The 17,105-nt window shown below is 38.4% G+C and overlaps 2 protein-coding genes across 2 annotated transcripts; one reads left to right on the plus strand and one right to left on the minus strand.

The window, feature by feature from the left end:
- Positions 1-897: 897 nt before the first annotated feature.
- LOC146373625 (extracellular calcium-sensing receptor-like) lies at positions 898-5,593 on the plus strand. The gene is made up of 8 exons (XM_084949753.1): positions 898-1,025; positions 1,167-1,512; positions 1,840-2,127; positions 2,337-2,888; positions 2,985-3,203; positions 4,388-4,511; positions 4,615-5,087; positions 5,171-5,593. Exons 1-8 carry the CDS (start codon positions 1,018-1,020, stop codon positions 5,591-5,593), a joined length of 2,433 nt encoding a protein of 810 aa, XP_084805879.1. The 5' UTR covers positions 898-1,017.
- A 5,929-nt stretch (positions 5,594-11,522) lies between these two features.
- On the minus strand, positions 11,523-14,630 carry LOC146373626 (extracellular calcium-sensing receptor-like). Its single transcript, XM_084950118.1, has 6 exons — positions 14,542-14,630; positions 14,120-14,402; positions 13,445-14,017; positions 12,967-13,089; positions 12,632-12,755; positions 11,523-12,421 (listed from the first exon to the last, which is right to left on the minus strand). Exons 1-6 carry the CDS (start codon positions 14,628-14,630, stop codon positions 11,523-11,525), a joined length of 2,091 nt encoding a protein of 696 aa, XP_084806244.1.
- Between the last annotated feature and the right edge of the window lie 2,475 nt (positions 14,631-17,105).

Consider the following 17,105-nt stretch of genomic DNA (forward strand, 5'->3'; position numbering starts at 1 on the left):
CACAACTTTGTTTGTATATTCAAGAAAAAAATGCAAAAATAAACAAATTTAATTTGGTTCAAGTAATTTCTTCAATAACTGTGCAAAGGTGCCCCAGAGCATATTCAGCAGCAGTAAGATATGAGATGCAAGGTGGGGCACACACCCTGAAAAGCACAACCAAAGAGCTTGGATTGCATACAGGAAAATTGGTGATGCATATGGATTAGAAATCCCTGACTTCCAATGGTAAAGTCCAAAGTGTCTCAGTGATAACAGGAGCATTAATGGCCAAGATGGATAGCATGTATCCAATTCAGCTCAATTCAGTCCAGTTAACTTAAATCCACTTCAATTCATTTCAGTTCAATGGTGTAAAATATTCCGCCAGTGAACCCAAGAGCATTGGAGACACGTTCTCTGGAATGACAAATCATGCTTCTCTCTCTTGCAGTTTAATAGATGAGTCTAGGTTTGGCTTTTGCTAGGCAAACAGTACTTGTCTGATTGAGTTGAAGAGTTAAAGCTGTTTTAGTTGTATAGAGTGGGACAATATCATATTAAAGCTATGGTATGTCAGTCAAATTAATATTATTAATGTGTGTGTGTGTGCGTGCGTGCGTGTGTATTTCACCCAATAGCATGCTCTAAATTACCTACTGGTTACCTTAAGTGATGTTTCAGCCGCTTTGTGGGCAGTCCTCTCAGATCTGTGTCCCACAGTATATAACTAAACTGTGTCTGCAAATATCATATTTCTTGTTTTCTTTTTATGTATTTTCTATCATTAAGGTTTTACAGCCTTCCTTCAAACCTGAGTTAGCTATGACATTATTTATTGCATGGCTTTTTATATTTCTTTATCTTATGAACAACAAACATGGCTCAGCTGCTGTTTTGGATAACTGTGTTTTTTTGGGAGAAGAGGATAAAAATAGTCTTTACGAGGATGGAGATGTAGTTATAGGGGGCTTATTTCCTTTACATTACAGTCCTGTGTTTTCTCGTTCAACCTATAAAGAAAAACCAAAAACTAATATGTATAAGTAGTAAGTGATTATTATTCACAGTAGTTAACACACATTTGCTACTGTAACACACAAACTCATTTATGTCTGTTTACGGTTTACATGTGTGTGTTTGTGTGATGGTATCGTATGATTAATTGTTTCTACACTTCTGTATAGTTTCAGCTCTCGTGCCTTGCGGTGGATGCAGACCATGACTTTCACAATTAAAGAAATCAATGGCCGCAGTGATCTCCTGCCACACCTAAAGCTAGGTTTTCACATCCATGACAGTTGTGATGACATACCTGTGTCTCTGAGAGCTTCTTTATTGTTGGTTAATGGGCAGCCAGACAGAGGCTTCAGAGCCGAGAGTTTCTACAGAGACAAAGTTCTAAAAAACAATGGCTCTAATGTAGGCTGTGATGCTGTTCGCCGAACTGTGTCTTCAGTAATCATAGGAGATGCTGGCTCTGGGGTGTCTATGGCACTGCTTCGAAGTCTGGGTTGTTTCCATATCCCTCTGGTGAGACAGTCTGACCTGCATCTGCTAGTGCTGAATGTAATACTCCTGTGTTTGTAATTACACCTTTATCAGGTTTGCAGTGTAGATTAACTAATTATATTTTCAGAAATATATAAATACATTCAAATGTAAAAACATTTTCAACTTATCCTTTTTTTTAATAATGAGTAGACTTACAGCTCTCTCTTTCTGCATTTTAAATAGTGTGAAAATCCTATATCAGTGGATCATTATGAAGGCAGTGGTATTACATTGTTGATGCTTGTTTCACAGCCCTTTCAGCAACTCATCATGCTAATGGTTAACTTATGTTTGCTGTAAATCTAGGTGAGCTATTTTGCATCCTGCAGCTGTCTGAGTAACCAAAGGGAGTTCCCTACCTTTATGCGCACCATGCCTAGTGACACCTTCCAGATTAGAGCTCTGGCTCAACTGGTTAGTTATTTTGGCTGGACCTGGGTGGGAGTGATTGGTGTGGAATCTGATTATGCCCGTTTTGCCATCCAGCTCTTCCTTCAGGAGTCAGTACACTATGGTGTGTGTGCTGCCTACACACATTTCTACCCTGTAGTGGTCAGTCAGCAGGCTCTAGATGACCTACTGAATGTCATTCAGGTACCTCTGCATCTATGTTAATATATTTTTATATCTATATATTTGTAGAATTAGTAATAAAAATGACTTGTTTCATATTTATTATATTTAAAATATTAACTTTAAGAAAGAAGAATATTTAAAGAGGACCTAGTTTCTACATACAATCCATTATTTAGGATTTTTACAATTAATTAAATATTAAATATATCTAAATTTTCCATTATTAGTTTTCATCCTCAAAGGTCATCATTAACTTTTCTGGTGAGTCGGAGATGCAGAGTATTCTGAGAGAGATCATACGTCGGAACATGACTGGCCTGCAGTGGATTGCAAGTGAGGCATGGGCCACTGCCAAGTCACTCTGGGAAAAGTCTGGAGATCTTCTGATGGGAACATTAGGATTTGCAATCAGGAGAGCTGCCACAATTCCTGGGATTAAACAACATCTCACCAGTCTTACAGCATCCTCTCTTCATAAATCAGCTTTCCTGGCAGAATTTTGGGAAGAGACTTTTGACTGTCGACTAAATGGGTCAGTGAATACCCATTCTCATGGCTCTGACAATTTCTTTGACAGACAGCCATGTAAAGGGACAGAGGATTTAAATGATGTTTACTCTCCTTATTCTGATGTGACACAGCTAAGAGTGTCATATAATATCTACAAGGCTGTGTACCTAGTTGCCTATGCCCTACAAGATTTGAGTAATTGCAAAGTAGGAAAGGGGCCTTTTCTTAATGGCACCTGTGCAGACCCCAAAAATTTTAAACCGTGGCAGGTGAGTCAAATTATGGGTTCAGTGTTATCTTAAAATACTGAAGTCAAATGTCCCATATATTTTCTTTAAATAACATTTTATTTCTTTTTGTTACAGCTCATTCACTATATGAAACGTTCAAATTTCTCAGCACTGGGAGAGAAAGTCAATTTTGATCAAAATGGTGACCCCATTGCTTATTATGATCTAATGAACTGGCAGAGGGCACCTGATGGCTCTCTTAATTTGGTGAAAGTCGGCTTCTATGATGCCTCATTACCTGGACACAGCCTAGTTATTAATGACTCAGTGATCCAGTGGCCTCTAGGGAAGAAGGTGTGTTCTCCAAAAACAGGCCTGAGACCATGTTCACCTCTTAGACTGTTGTATGCACTGTTGATCAAAACATCAACTTATTTGTTCTTATTAGTGTGCAGCATATTTTGTTGTTAACACTAGAACTACCAAGGGGTCATTTTGAAACCCTGGGATTTAAAAATCAAATTATTCTGTTAAATTAACAGCCCATCTTCTCACATTTGGTGACTTTTCCTCAAGTTGATTTATTACTGGATGCGTGGGATAATAAAATAAATAAATTATGACCACTTATATCTGGAACTTGACACCATAGAAATATGTAAAACAACAACCCTGAATGCTGAGTTGCCTAGCAGCATATTTTATTTACAGACATTTAAATATGAAGGCTGCAATAACATGAGCCAAGGCTAGCTAGATCTGATTGACAGATAACTATATCAGGGACTTTTATTAGATAAAAGGATGGGTTTTCGAGTTGGGTCAGAGTTGGGGAGTGCATGACGGAACAGGAGGAGAAATGTGTGGGTTGTTGGCTGAGCAACAGAGAAGTCATAGCTGAATTGAGGAGAGTCCAGAGTGTAGAGTGCGAATCAGAGACCACAAGAGCCAAATCAGACAGGTTTCAGGCCAGAGGAGCATAGCTGAAGCAGTGAAACGCCGCATACTCAGCAGACCAGTATGGACACTCAAAGAGAGCCAGGGGCTGAGAATGTAGGCTGTGACAAACTTTCACCATTGTATGCTTACAATAATGAATGTATTGAAGTTATTAATGTTGACCTCATATTAATGACCATAAGTTGCAGTTGAATGCATATACCATAGTAATATATATACATTTGTGAACACCACAAATTATTTACAAAGTTAGCATTTCACTTTATTTCACTTTAATGTAATTCATGACTATGCTGATCTTTTCTTTTTTTAAAGACATAATATAGCTAAAAAAAAAACCAACCCAAACATATAGCGCTCATAATAAAAAGTATAATTGGTACCCTTTTATTCGTTGCTTGAAGTTTTGTTAAAACTTTATTATTCAGCTTTTTCCATAATACCTGTAAGCTTGACTTGGGTTTACTTTGTAAATCTATAATGCATATTTATTCTCATATAGAACAAGTTACTTTTGGATTTGTGTATAAAACTAAAATTAGACTCTATAGTTTCTGAGTGATTAAACTCCCTGTCAGGCTATCCAGTCTGTATGCAGCAGCAGCTGTCCACCAGGTACTCGCGTCGTCAGGAGAAAGGGGGAACCCATCTGCTGTTATGACTGTGTCCCCTGTACTGAGGGAGAAGTTAGTAATAAGACTGGTATGTTTTCCTTCTTTATTTTTAATCCAAACATATATTTTTATGTTGGCATTTAAAATTTGGCTTCAATAAAGTAAAAGTTATGTTCTCTGTTCATCACCAGATTCTTTGGAGTGCTCACGCTGTTCAGCAGACACATGGTCCAATACAGCCAGGAACCTCTGTATACCAAGGACTACTGAATATTTATCTTACTATGAGTTTATGGGTATTCTATTATGTGTTGCATCTGTTTTTGGAGCCTGTCTTTCCCTTTTCATCATCACCATATTCATTTCATTTAAAGACACACCACTGGTTCGGGCCAACAACATGGAACTGAGCTTTCTCCTCTTGGCATTCCTTGCCATTTGTTTCCTTGTTGGCTTGCTGTTTATTGGTGTGCCTTCAGACTGGCTTTGCCGTATTAGGTACCCAGCATTTGGGATCAGTTTCGCCCTCTGCATATCATGCCTCCTCGCCAAGACAGCAGTGGTTCTGATGGCGTTTAGATCCACACTACCAAGAAGTAATGTTATGAAATGGTTTGGATCTAACCAGCAGAGAGCAAGTGTGCTTTTAGGAACAGCTGTCCAGGTAGAAATCTTGTCCGCTATCAATATCTATTCATTGTGTCACTTAAAAATGACCATTCTCCTGTTATTTTTGCATTCTTTCAGGTAATAATCTGTTTTATCTGGCTGCTCACTAGTCCACCTCATGCCAACAATAATACAGATTACCATGGGGCTACCATCATCAAGGAGTGTGTCCCCGGTTCAGAGGTCGGCTTTTGGTCTGTTCTTGGATACATTGGCATCCTGGCTTGTGGGTGCCTTCTAATGGCTTTTTTAGCTCGAAACCTGCCTGATAATTTTAATGAGGCAAAGTTCATTGCTTTCAGCATGTTAATATTTTTTGCAGTGTGGATTACTTTTATCCCAGTCTATGTGAGCACAGCTGGAAAATATACAGTAGCGGTTCACATTTTTGCCATTTTAGCTTCAGCTTTTGCACTTCTTTTTTGCATTTTTGTTCCAAAGTGCTATATTATATTGCTAAGACCAGAAAAAAACTGCAAAAAAAAAATGATGCAAAGATGAAACTACTTTTTTTGGTGATAAAAAGTGTAATAAATAAGAAATAGATTTTAAACACATAAACCTACGCTTGTGTTGCTAAACCTGGAATTTAAATTAAAGAAACAAAAAAACTAAACAAATTGAAATTCTCTTGCGTCATATGAACACCATGCAACAATTATACAACCTACAAGCGCTGACCTGTAAGAACTTTCTTATTTGGAGAGTCGATAGACCTGGGTACATGCTTGTTCTAACATCTTTTCTCTGATTGTCAAGTGATAGTCCATAATAAATTTATATCTACTTTTCACTGCCTCTGTCTCCTTATGAATTATTTCTACCTGAAGTACTCTGAAGAGATCATATCTTTAATTTTCTATGTCACACTGAATAACCTGGAAGAATAAATATAGAAAATATGTTTTATTGTAAAATGATAATGAGACAGTTTTGGAAGAACTTCCCATTACAACTTGGTAATTTGGTAACAGTGAGGTAACCGGTAAAAAAAATATTTTAATAATAGGCCATTAAATTCAATTACCAAAGCAATAATCAAGGAAAAATATGAATATATTCATAACAATATGGTAGATAGATGATATGGTAGATTGTAGACAAAATTACAAAATCTAATGTAAAATGTAAGGGTAGTCATGTTAGTTTTTACATTTTATTGCTGAAGTCTGTTCTCATATAAGTACTTTGTAAACAACAGAAACAATTCCAAAAACAGTTGATTCTGTTCATCTGGACATAGTGTTTTTTTAGAGGGAGAAACGATTCGTTTACTCATCCAAGTGACTTCTTCAGTCTCAGCTGACTGCAGGTCTCCCCAACCTTAAACAGTACCTTTGCACAATGACTGAACTAGCCCACCGAATGAGCGATGGGCTGTGAGGTCAGTTCCTTGATCATTAATATGCAAATTGTCATGACCACTGATCACCCACCATTGATCAATGACCACTGCACAGGGCATATAGCCAGTTTGTTATTACTTAGCTTTGAAATGCAAGAGAAAGACCAAAGACCAAGACAGACTTTTAATTAATTTGAAAGCCTGATGCCTAGCCTTGTACTTTTTATCTGATTTAGTGCTCAGCTCAGATAAAATAATTATTGTGGGTGATTTTAACATCCATGTAGATGTTAAAAATGACAGCCTCAACATGGCATTTAACCTGTTATTAGACTCAATTGGCTTCTCTCAAAATGTTAAAGAACCCACTCATCACTTTAATCACACTCTAGATCTTGTTTTAACATGTGGCATAGAAACTGAACATTTAACAGTGTTTCTTGAAAACCCTCTCCTGTCTGATCATTTTCTAATAACATTTATATTTACAATAATTGAGTACACAGCAGTGGGGAAAAGACTTCATCACAGTAGATGTCTTTCTGAAAGTTCTGTAACTAAGTTTAAGAATATAATCCACCCACTGTCATCATCTTCAATGCCCTGTACCAACATAGAGCAGAGCAGCTATCTGAACGCTGCTCCAACAGCGGTCGATTATCTTGTTAATAATTTTACCTCCTCACTACGTACGACTCTGGATACTGTAGCTCCTGTGAAAAATAAGGCCTCAAATCAGAAGTACCTGACTCCGTGGTATAATTCTCAAACACGTACCCTAAAGCAGATAACTTGTAAGCTGGAGAGGAAATGGCGTGTCACAAATTTAGAGGATCATCATTTAGCCTGGAGAAATAGTTTGCTGCTTTATAAGAAAGCCCTCCTTAAAGCTAGAACATCTTACTATTCGTCACTGATTGAAGAAAATAAGAACAACCCCAGGTTTCTCTTCAGCACTGTAGCCAGGCTCAAAAAAAGTCAGAGCTCTTTTGAGCCAACCATCCCTTTAACGTTAACTAGTAATGACTTCATGAACTTCTTCACAAATAAAATTTTTATCATTAGAGAAAAAATTACCAATAATCATCCCACAGATGTAATATTATCTACAGCTACTCTTAGTACCATTGATGTTAAGTTAGACTCTTTTTCTCCAATTGATCTTTCTGAGTTAACTTAAATAATTACTTCCTCCAAACCATCAACGTGTCTTTTAGACCCCATTCCTACAAAACTGCTCAAAGAAGTCCTGCCATTAATTAATTCTTCGATCTTAAATATGATCAACCTATCTCTAATAATCGGCTATGTACCACAGGCCTTCAAGCTGGCAGTAGTTAAACTTTTACTTAAAAAGCATCTCTAGACCCAGCAGTCTTAGCTAATTATAGGCCAATCTCCAACCTTCCTTTCATATCAACAATCCTTGAAAGAGTAGTTGTCAAACAGCTAACAGATCATCTGCAGAGGAATGGCTTATTTGAAGAATTTCAGTCAGGTTTCAGAGCTCATCACAGCACAGAAACAGCTTTAGTGAAGGTTACAAATGATCTTCTTATGGCCTCTGACAGTGGACTCATCTCTGTGCTTGTCCTGCTAGATCTTAGTGCAGCGTTTGATACTGTTGACCATAATATCCTATTAGAGCGATTAGAGCATGCTGTAGGTATTACAGGCACTGCGCTGCACTGGTTTGTATCATATCTATCTAATAGACTCCAATTTGTTCATGTAAATAGAGAGTCCTCTTCACACACTAAGGTCAACTATGGTGTTCCACAGGGTTCAGTGCTAGGACCAATTCTGTTTACATTATACATGCTTCCCTTAGGCAGTATCATCAGAAGGCATGGCATACATTTTCACTGCTATGCAGATGACACCCAGCTCTATCTATCTATGAAACCAGATAACACACACCAATTAGTTAAACCGCAGGAATGTCTTAAAGACGTTAAGATCTGGATGACCGCTAACTTTCTGCTTCTTAATTCAGATAAAACTGAGGTTATTGTACTCGGCCCTGAAAATCTTAAAAAAATGGTATCTAACCAGATTCTTACTCTGGATGGCATTACCTTGGCCTCCAGTAACACTGTATGAAAACTTGGAGGGATTTTTGACCAGGATATGTCCTTCAATACACATATTAAACAAATATGTAGGACTGCTTTCTTCCATTTGAGCAACATCTCTAAAATTAGAAATATCCTGTCTTAGAGTGACACTGAAAAACTAGTTCATGCATTTATTACTTCTAGGCTCGGCTACTGTAATTCATTAATATCAGGAAGTCCTTAAAACTCCCTGAAAAGCCATCAGTTAATCCAAAATGCTGCTTTGTTGTTAATAGACCTCTCTGCATTGAATCGTACTTGTTATTAATCTCTGTCTCTCTTCCGCAGTATGTCTTCTATCCTGTCTTCCTCCTCTCACCCCAACCCGTCACGGCAGATGGCCGCCCCTCCCTAAGCCTGGTTCTGAGGTTTCTTCCTGTTAAAAGGGAGTTTTTCCTTCCCACTGTCGCCAAAGAGCTTGCTCATAGGGGGTCACTTGTTGGGTTTTCCCTGTATCTATTATTGTAGGGTCTAACTTACAATATAACGTGCCTTGAGGTGACTGTTTTTGTGATTTGGCACCGTATAAATAAAACTGAATTGAATTGAGTTGAATAGAAATGTCTCTCTTTATGCAGCTCAAAAACACCACCTTCAACCCTTCTTAAGTCAGCTTTACAAAAAAGTTCACAGTCCTATTTGTTCCCACAGACATATAAGATGAGCTCATGGTCTTTATGATGTCATTTTAGATTTATTTTTGGGCGACTATTGGAAATAGAAACCGCAGAGGAGCAAGAGTTAGCATTCGGGTTTTCTTACAGAGAAAAGTTAGTTGTGAAAATTTGCCTTTTACAAGAATGTGAATGGCCTTGTACAACACAAGGACTTACCAATAATTAAGATATTAACCGATACATACATACTATATGGAAGACAAATATATGAATTTAATGCTAAAATAACAATATTTCATTATCACTAAGAACTCGTGAAAGTATACGTGTGGAAAGACTTTTCTGATATTCACTGACATTTTGTGGTCGTGATCATTTGTCATGGAACTGAAACCAGCAGTATTGGATCCAAAATGTAGGACTCTCAGAGACGGGACTGAACTCAAAATGCAGCTTTATTGCAAAGGAGGAATGAGCGCTGGGAAAACAGATAGAGATGACATTAGTAGACAGAAAAGCAAGGAGCACAAGAAGCAACTGAACTGAGCCTGGTTACCACTCTTAAGGGCAGATAATCTGGCAGAGACTGGATTGATGAGCTAGACCATTTAGATTGCAGATGATGAGGTTGATAAGACACAGGTGATCCAGCCAGGGAATGGGAAGGCTCTGAGCTCAGGGTATCAATTTGAAAATTCTAGACGACTTCCTTCTAGAGTTTGGCATTCACAATATTTTCAGAAAACTTGATCTGAGGTTACTGAGATTCAAACTAGTCTAAGATTGTTAGTATTGCAAAACCAAAATACTCGCCACCCAGTTGATGTCTTATATCAGTGAGTTTCTGTCAAAAAATTCATTTTCTGGTTTGATTTAAGGTGGTGAATGCTGGGCCTAAGCCTGAAAATCTCTCTCAACAGTCCTAATGAGAATTCTCAGGAAAAACTCATGTCTAAAAGGCAGTGGGCGAAGAACCAGCAAATTATTTAGAAACTGATGTCATTCTTAATGTCTGTGTGACCATTACATTACGAAGACTATAGCTTCCAACATAGAACGTCAATGTAGCAAATTAGACTGGCGCATACGGTACTTATAAACAAAATGATATTGTTTGGTTAGATATAAAAACAACTTGCCACTGTTGCTGGAGAACATAAAACATATGCCACACAAGCATGTTCACAAGCAAATCATTCAATCTATAAAAAATGAGGGGGTCACCAATACATGTAGCCAAGAAGTTAGGTGCTTGTATTAATGTGCTGGGTTGAGTTTGGCATTTTTAAACCTTATTAATTGCTCTTCTGCCAAAGGGAGACTGCATTTGTCTGTTTCTCTAGAAAGTCATGTAATAATAAAATAAAATAACATGAAAATGTCAGATGATTTTATTTAAAGTTATTATGACATTTATATAAATAAATTATTCACACAACATTTATGTGTTCCTTTCAACATTCCTGAAATTATTCAGAATTTACCATACAGGTCACTTTAGTATTAAATCTAGATGGTACGAAGCACTATATCATTGGCAGAAATGGCCCACTACATTACACATATGTGCCAACATATTGCCAAACAGCAGTTGCCTCAAGAGCTGCTTTACCCTTCAAATGGAACTAAGAGCATGTGGTAGAAGGGAAAGTTTACGCCAGTTTTGTTCATTTATTGGGAAAGGCAGGCACATAAAATGTTATTCTTACTTTACTGGTGTAAATCAACGACCCACTAGAAATCACACAACAGCTGCAGCAGGGCTTTGATAAATGTTTACTTTTACAGATGTAACTGATGTAAGACTTCACATTATTCCTCATTTTAGGAAAGCAGAAATATTTAGTGGTTGATTTGTTAATTTTACACAGTTTTTTACATTTATGGATCACAGACATAGGACATATAATTATTCCCCTGATAAGTAGTAAATTTAGCTTATTTCTTCCTTATGCATTTCATGTCATATTTCATGTTTTTTCAATGGAACACATGATTATTTCAAAGGATTTACTGTGTTTTGTTTAGAATAGTGTTAGAGAGACTGATAAGCAGGCAACAGTTTATTTTTTTAATCTTAAATTGTGTTGCACGTGTGTGCATGTCTATGTTTAGATGGACAAAATTTGCATACAATTACTGTCATACATTTCTTTCAGCAGCATAGAAATTTACTGAAATGTTAATTATAAATCCTTTATCAGTCACAAATTACATTTAAATATGTATATACCCAAACTCTGTTATTTAATGTGTTGCAGACTTTTAAGTGACTCACAATGTTTACTAAAGTCATATACATGTAAACAAAAAAAAGACATAACTTTAAATTGTTAAGGTTTTTGAATCTTTTAGTTTATAGTTTTTCCCATAATATATTTCTTGGTATTTTTTTCTGGCTTAAGAAATATTATGTAACACTTGGGTGCAAAAATGCTACTTAATAGGCCAAAAGCTGAGGACAAAATTGCAAATATTTCCACAGCTACAGTGAACTTTCCAGGAGAGCTGATGTATGCTGGGATGAAGGTAATCCACACAGCACAGAATATCAGCAGGCTGAATGTGATCAATTTGGCTTCATTGAAATTATCAGGAAGTTTTCTTGCCATAAATGCCAGGATCAAACAAATGATTGCAAGGACACCTATGTATCCCAACACTGCATAAAAAGCAGCCTGAGAACCTGTATTACATTCAAGAACAATAATCTTATTGCTGTATGTGAACAACATATGTGGGTAAGGTGGGTTTAAAGTCAGCCACAACACACATATTACTATTTGAATCAAAGTGCAGGAGCAAATGATGATTCTTTGTTGTGCGTGACCAAACTTTCCAGCAACTTTGTTACCAGGAAATGTGGCTTTGAAGGCTGTGACAACAACAATGGTTTTTCCCAAGACACAGGAAATGCAAAGGGCAAATGTCACACCAAAAGCGGTGTGGCGCAGCATGCATGACCAGACTGTTGGCTTACCAATGAAAGTGAGAGGACAGAGAAAGCACAGAAAAAGAGAGAATAATAAGAGAGAGCTCAGCTCAAAGTTGCTGGCTTTCATCACAGGAGTTTCTTTGTTGTGGACAAAAACCACCATTGTGGCAAGAGATACTGAGGCCCCTAAAAGGGATACAAATGTTAGAGCTATTCCCATGGGCTCGTGATATTTCAGGAACTCAATTGTTCTAGGAATGCACTTATCTTTTCTCTCATTGGACCAGTATTCCTTTGGACAAGGTGTGCAGTCTGCTGCACCTGTTGAGGATAAACAGAACACATCAATGATGGATCTAGATGCAATTCTAGGAGAATAGCAAATTATAATATATTAAAATTATAATTTAAAAACTCAGTTGAAAAAAGACGCAGTAAAACATCGACATTGTAAATATTATATATAGACACTGAATTTGTGGTATTACATTATGTGCAACAGAAATGCATAAACACTTTACCTACCTGTTGAGTTGGCAATAGTTCCCTCAGCACAGGGTACACAGTCAAAACAACATATAGGTTTTCCCTGAATTTGAGCTTTTCTGGTTCCAACTGGGCAAACATTAGAACACACTGATGTGGGCACCTGTGACAAAAGAAACTTTAAAGTATTGTATCAATGGCAGACTATGTGTTAACAAAAGAATAAAAAGGTGAGATACTATAAGTGTACAGTATTAAAAAAAAGAGAGAATTACTGTTTTCCCTGTCCTCCACACTATCTTTTCCTCCTCGATGCTGAGCTTGTAATCACCGTTTGCAGCAAAAGTCAAATTACCAAGTGTCACATGATGCACTTTTCCATTTATCAACTGCCAGTTAATAATTTCATAATTAGCAGGAGGATCACCATTCTCATCAAAATACACCTCGGCACCAAAGTGATTTGTGAAATTTACCCTTTGTAAGCTTTTACTGACCTAGAAAGGAAGAGATTATGTATTAGATACAATAATAATATAAATGCTGGATTTTTGTGGGTTTTTTTTATTTTTTCAAATTTAAACATGATACACTATTTCACACCTCCTTGTGCTGCATTTCTGAAAGATTCAAGCATAGCTTTACAGGTTTTTCTCCAACGGGTTTGCAAAATACCAGCTGATGCAGGGCGTGTGCGATAGCATAAACTGCTTTATAGACATTATGGGTTCCTCTGAGCTCAGTGACATCGAAGAAATCATGCTCGGAATTCATGAATGTTTCATTGCCTGTACATCTTTTTAATGTGGCCTCAGTACCTGTATTTCCAGGTAAAATAGGTGTGCAGCCCACCATATTCTCCCAGAAATCCCTCATAAAAGGTGCATGTGGATCTGTATATGGATTTATACTTGTAAGAAATTGTTTTAGTTTAGGAATAGCCTTCTTCTGCATTACAAATCCAAGGGTTCCACCAAAAGCTGTGTAGATTTCAGGTGTGGAGGGTCGAGGTGCTGTTATCCAGGCCACACAAGAAATCCACTGAATTCCTGTAATGTTCTGGTTCACAATCTCTTGCATCAAAGGATAAAAGTCACCCTCAGCAGCAAAAGCCAAAATTACTTTGACAGATGACTGTTTTATTATTTCCACAACTTCTAGAAATTTATCTCTTGTGTACGTGCGTAGAACTGACGCAACAAAAGCAATGCAAACGCCAAACTTTTCAACCTTCTCCTTAAAAGCAAGAATTCCATTACGTCCAAAATCATTGTCTGACTGTATGGCTCCAATCCACTGCCATCCAAAATGTTTGACCAGTGCAGCCAAAGCTTTTGCAAGGTAGTAGTCACTGGGGATTGTTCTAAAAAATGTAGGATATTTAGTTCTGTCACTCAGACAAGCACACGTTGAGAAGTGGCTTACCTATAGAAGAGAAAATTACACTGAAACAGTGTGCAACAGCATACAATGCCAAAACATCAAATATCACTGAGCATCATGAAACATAATTGTATCTCTTACTACTGGCACATGGAATGTTCCAAAAATTCCCGCCACAGCTATTGACTGAGTTGATCCTGCCTCTGCTATGACTGCAGTTACAGCTGGTGGGCAATGAGAAGTCACATCTACCTCCTCTGCTCCACTAGCCAGTGTTAGTGCAGCACGTAAAGCATTTGTAGGAGAATCACAAGAGTTAAGGATCCTATAGCCAAGAGATATGTTTGGAAGGAGAGCAGGATCATTGTTGATTTCTTCAATAGTAAATATAACTGCCTGGGTCCATCGAAAAACTCTCCAGTCAAACCTAAAAACATTATAGTGATTGATAACAGTCATAAAGTAACCAAGCTACTGCTTCACGTATAAAGTACAATGACAAGAATTTAAACAAAAATAAACATGCATGCATGACAAACGAAAAAGCCACTTGTGTTAAATCATACCCTTCACACTGCACTTTAGGTGGCTCCTTATCGAATGCAGAAGTGCTGATTATTTCTTTGTTGAAAATCGGGAAGATTCCTCCGATCATTATGTCACCTTCCTTAAACAAACTTGGCATATCAAACCTGCCTAACAGTTCACAGCCAGATACTGTGTTCGTGCTGAGAACACAGAGAAAAAGAAGGATACCTCTTTGCATGTTTGCACTGTATTGCCACATAAGCATGAGAGCACAGTTCTTATAACAACAGTATTGGATGAACTCAGATGATCTATTATTTCCCAAAGGGCATAGTGATCTCAGGTTGGAAAGCTTAGGACAACATTGAAATGCTCTACATATGACCTATAGTCATATACTCAAAATCCCCTTTGCGTGGCGCTGTGTTCGCTCTTTGTGCGGTAGAGCAGCGGTCCCCAACCTTTTTTGCGCAACGGACCCGTTTATGCTTGACATTATTTTCACGGACCGGCCTTTAAGGTGTCGCGGATAAATACAACAAAATAAAACTTGTACCGGTACCGAAAAAAAGAAGGTTTATTCATAACACACGTGAAAAGACCCAGGAAAGCCGGGTTAACGATAAAAACGATAACAAAATAACGCTGAAAACCGATAAAAACCCTGAAAACCATACATTTCACACCTGAGCCTCAACTCTCACGGCGCGGGACCAAACGACTCACGGACCGGTACCGGTCCGAGGCCCGGGGGTTGGGGACCGCTGCGGTAGAGTATCATCTTCTGTTCTAACACACAGTGGTGTTTTTGTGAAGCTTATCTGCCTAGCAGTTTAGTTAAAACACTTATAGATAACTTATTTTTTCATGGAGTAATCTTCACGTGCTTTATTCGAAGCACACTCTCCTTGTAGTCACTTGCTAATTTATAGTCAAAGTATTCACTCACTGTCTTTAGGGTTTCTTTTTTCTTTTCTTTTTTTTTTGTCTTTAGGGTTTTACTAGCTTATTTTAGCTCGTAGCCACCTTGCTATCAGCATGGCCTCTTCACCTGTCCCTCCTGCACTTTCCTGCTCATTGTGTCAGATGTTTAGTTACTCCTCAGCCTCTAGCAATTATGTTGCTTGGAATAAATGTAACCTATTTTTAGCTCTGGAGGCCATGATCACTGAATTGGAGACTCGGCTTCGCACCCTTGAAAACCACATAACTAGCCAGTCCCCTGTAGCAGACTATCCCAAGCAGCCAGGGAAACAGGCTGGCTGGGTGACGGTAAAGAGGAAGCACAGTCTTAAACAGATGCCCCATCAACCTGTTCATGTGTCCAACCATTTTTCCCCACTTGGCGATACACCCTTGGCGCTTCTATTCTAAGATGTGAAGCGTGGCATTTCATCTAACAACACGAAATGCCATCTTGTGGTCGCCTCGCTGGATTCGCTGTCGGGAGGAGTTAGCGACTATGGAGCATGGGCACTTTGGAGTGTTCGAATAGTCACTGGGCTACCCCAATCAACGTGGTGCCCAAATCTGATGGTCAGTGGAGGCCTTGTGGGGATCTTCGCAGTCTAAATAACGTCACAGAAAACGATCATTATCCCATTCACCACATCCAGGATTTTTCCACCCATTTGCGGAGACCTTTATTTTTTCTGTGATTGTTTTAGTACAGCAGTATCACAAGATTCCTGTGCGCACTTAGGGTGTCCTCCAAATTGCCATAATTACTCCGTAATTACTTTGGCCTTTTCGAGTTTTTGCTCATGGCCTTCGGTCTGAAGGGTGCAGCCCAAACCTTCCAGCGTTTGACTGACTTATAATAATAATAATGGATTGCATTTATATAGTGCTTTTCGAGACCCTCAAAGCGCTTCACAATTCCACTATTCATTCACTCTCACATTCACACACTGGTGGAGGCAAGCTATAGTTGTAGCCACAGCTGCCCTGGGGCAGATTGACAGAAGCGAGGCTGCCATATCACGCCATCAGCCATCACCCATCACCAGTAGGCAGTAGGTGAAGTGTCTTGCCCAAGGACATAGCGACCGAGACTGTCCGAGCCAGGGCTCAAACCGGCAACCTTCCGATTACAAGACGAACTGCCAACTCTTGAGCCATGATCGCCTTGGTATTGTGTGGGCTGTCCTTTTCTGTGCCCACAGAATATGGGCTTTGTATACCTAGTTTATACCCTGGGGACCAGCATCTCGGAGGAACAGCACATGTCCCACCTGCATCAGGTTTTTTGACGCTTGGCAGCACATGCCCTGATCATTAACCCATCTAAACGCCAGTTTGGTTTGCCAGTTCCGCCGAGATTACAGTTGGAGTAAAATATTGGGATCTCTCCTGTCATCCTTACATACCTCCTCAACATGAACATATCAGATGATTTTATTTAAAATTATTATGGCATTTATATAAAGAAATTATTTGCACAACATTTATTTATGTGTTCTTTTCAACATTCCTGAAATGATTCATAATGCTTTGTACCATCTAGTTTGAAATCTAGATGGTACAAACTGTCAGGGACCTAGGTCTGAGCGACCCAGGGTCCATGAGCAGTTGTGGGCCTTTTTTATGTTTTGTGAAGATG

Source organism: Perissodus microlepis, chromosome 14 (assembly GCF_051167445.1).
Source record: "Perissodus microlepis isolate ML-2025 ecotype Zambia chromosome 14, ASM5116744v1, whole genome shotgun sequence".
Lineage (NCBI taxonomy): Eukaryota > Metazoa > Chordata > Actinopteri > Cichliformes > Cichlidae > Perissodus > Perissodus microlepis.

Coding starts and splice junctions, on each gene's coding strand:
- LOC146373625 (XM_084949753.1), top strand. Junction 1,513..1,839: donor GTTGTTTCCATATCCCTCTG/GTGAGACAGTCT, acceptor CTGTAAATCTAG/GTGAGCTATTTTGCATCCTG. Junction 5,088..5,170: donor TTTTAGGAACAGCTGTCCAG/GTAGAAATCTTG, acceptor GCATTCTTTCAG/GTAATAATCTGTTTTATCTG.
- LOC146373626 (XM_084950118.1), bottom strand. CDS start 14,630: ATGATCGGAGGAATCTTCCCGATTTTCAACAAAGAAATAATCAGCACT. Junction 14,403..14,541: donor CCTAAAGTGCAGTGTGAAGG/GTATGATTTAAC, acceptor TAATGTTTTTAG/GTTTGACTGGAGAGTTTTTC. Junction 13,090..13,444: donor GGGATTTCTGGGAGAATATG/GTGGGCTGCACA, acceptor CTTCCTTTCTAG/GTCAGTAAAAGCTTACAAAG.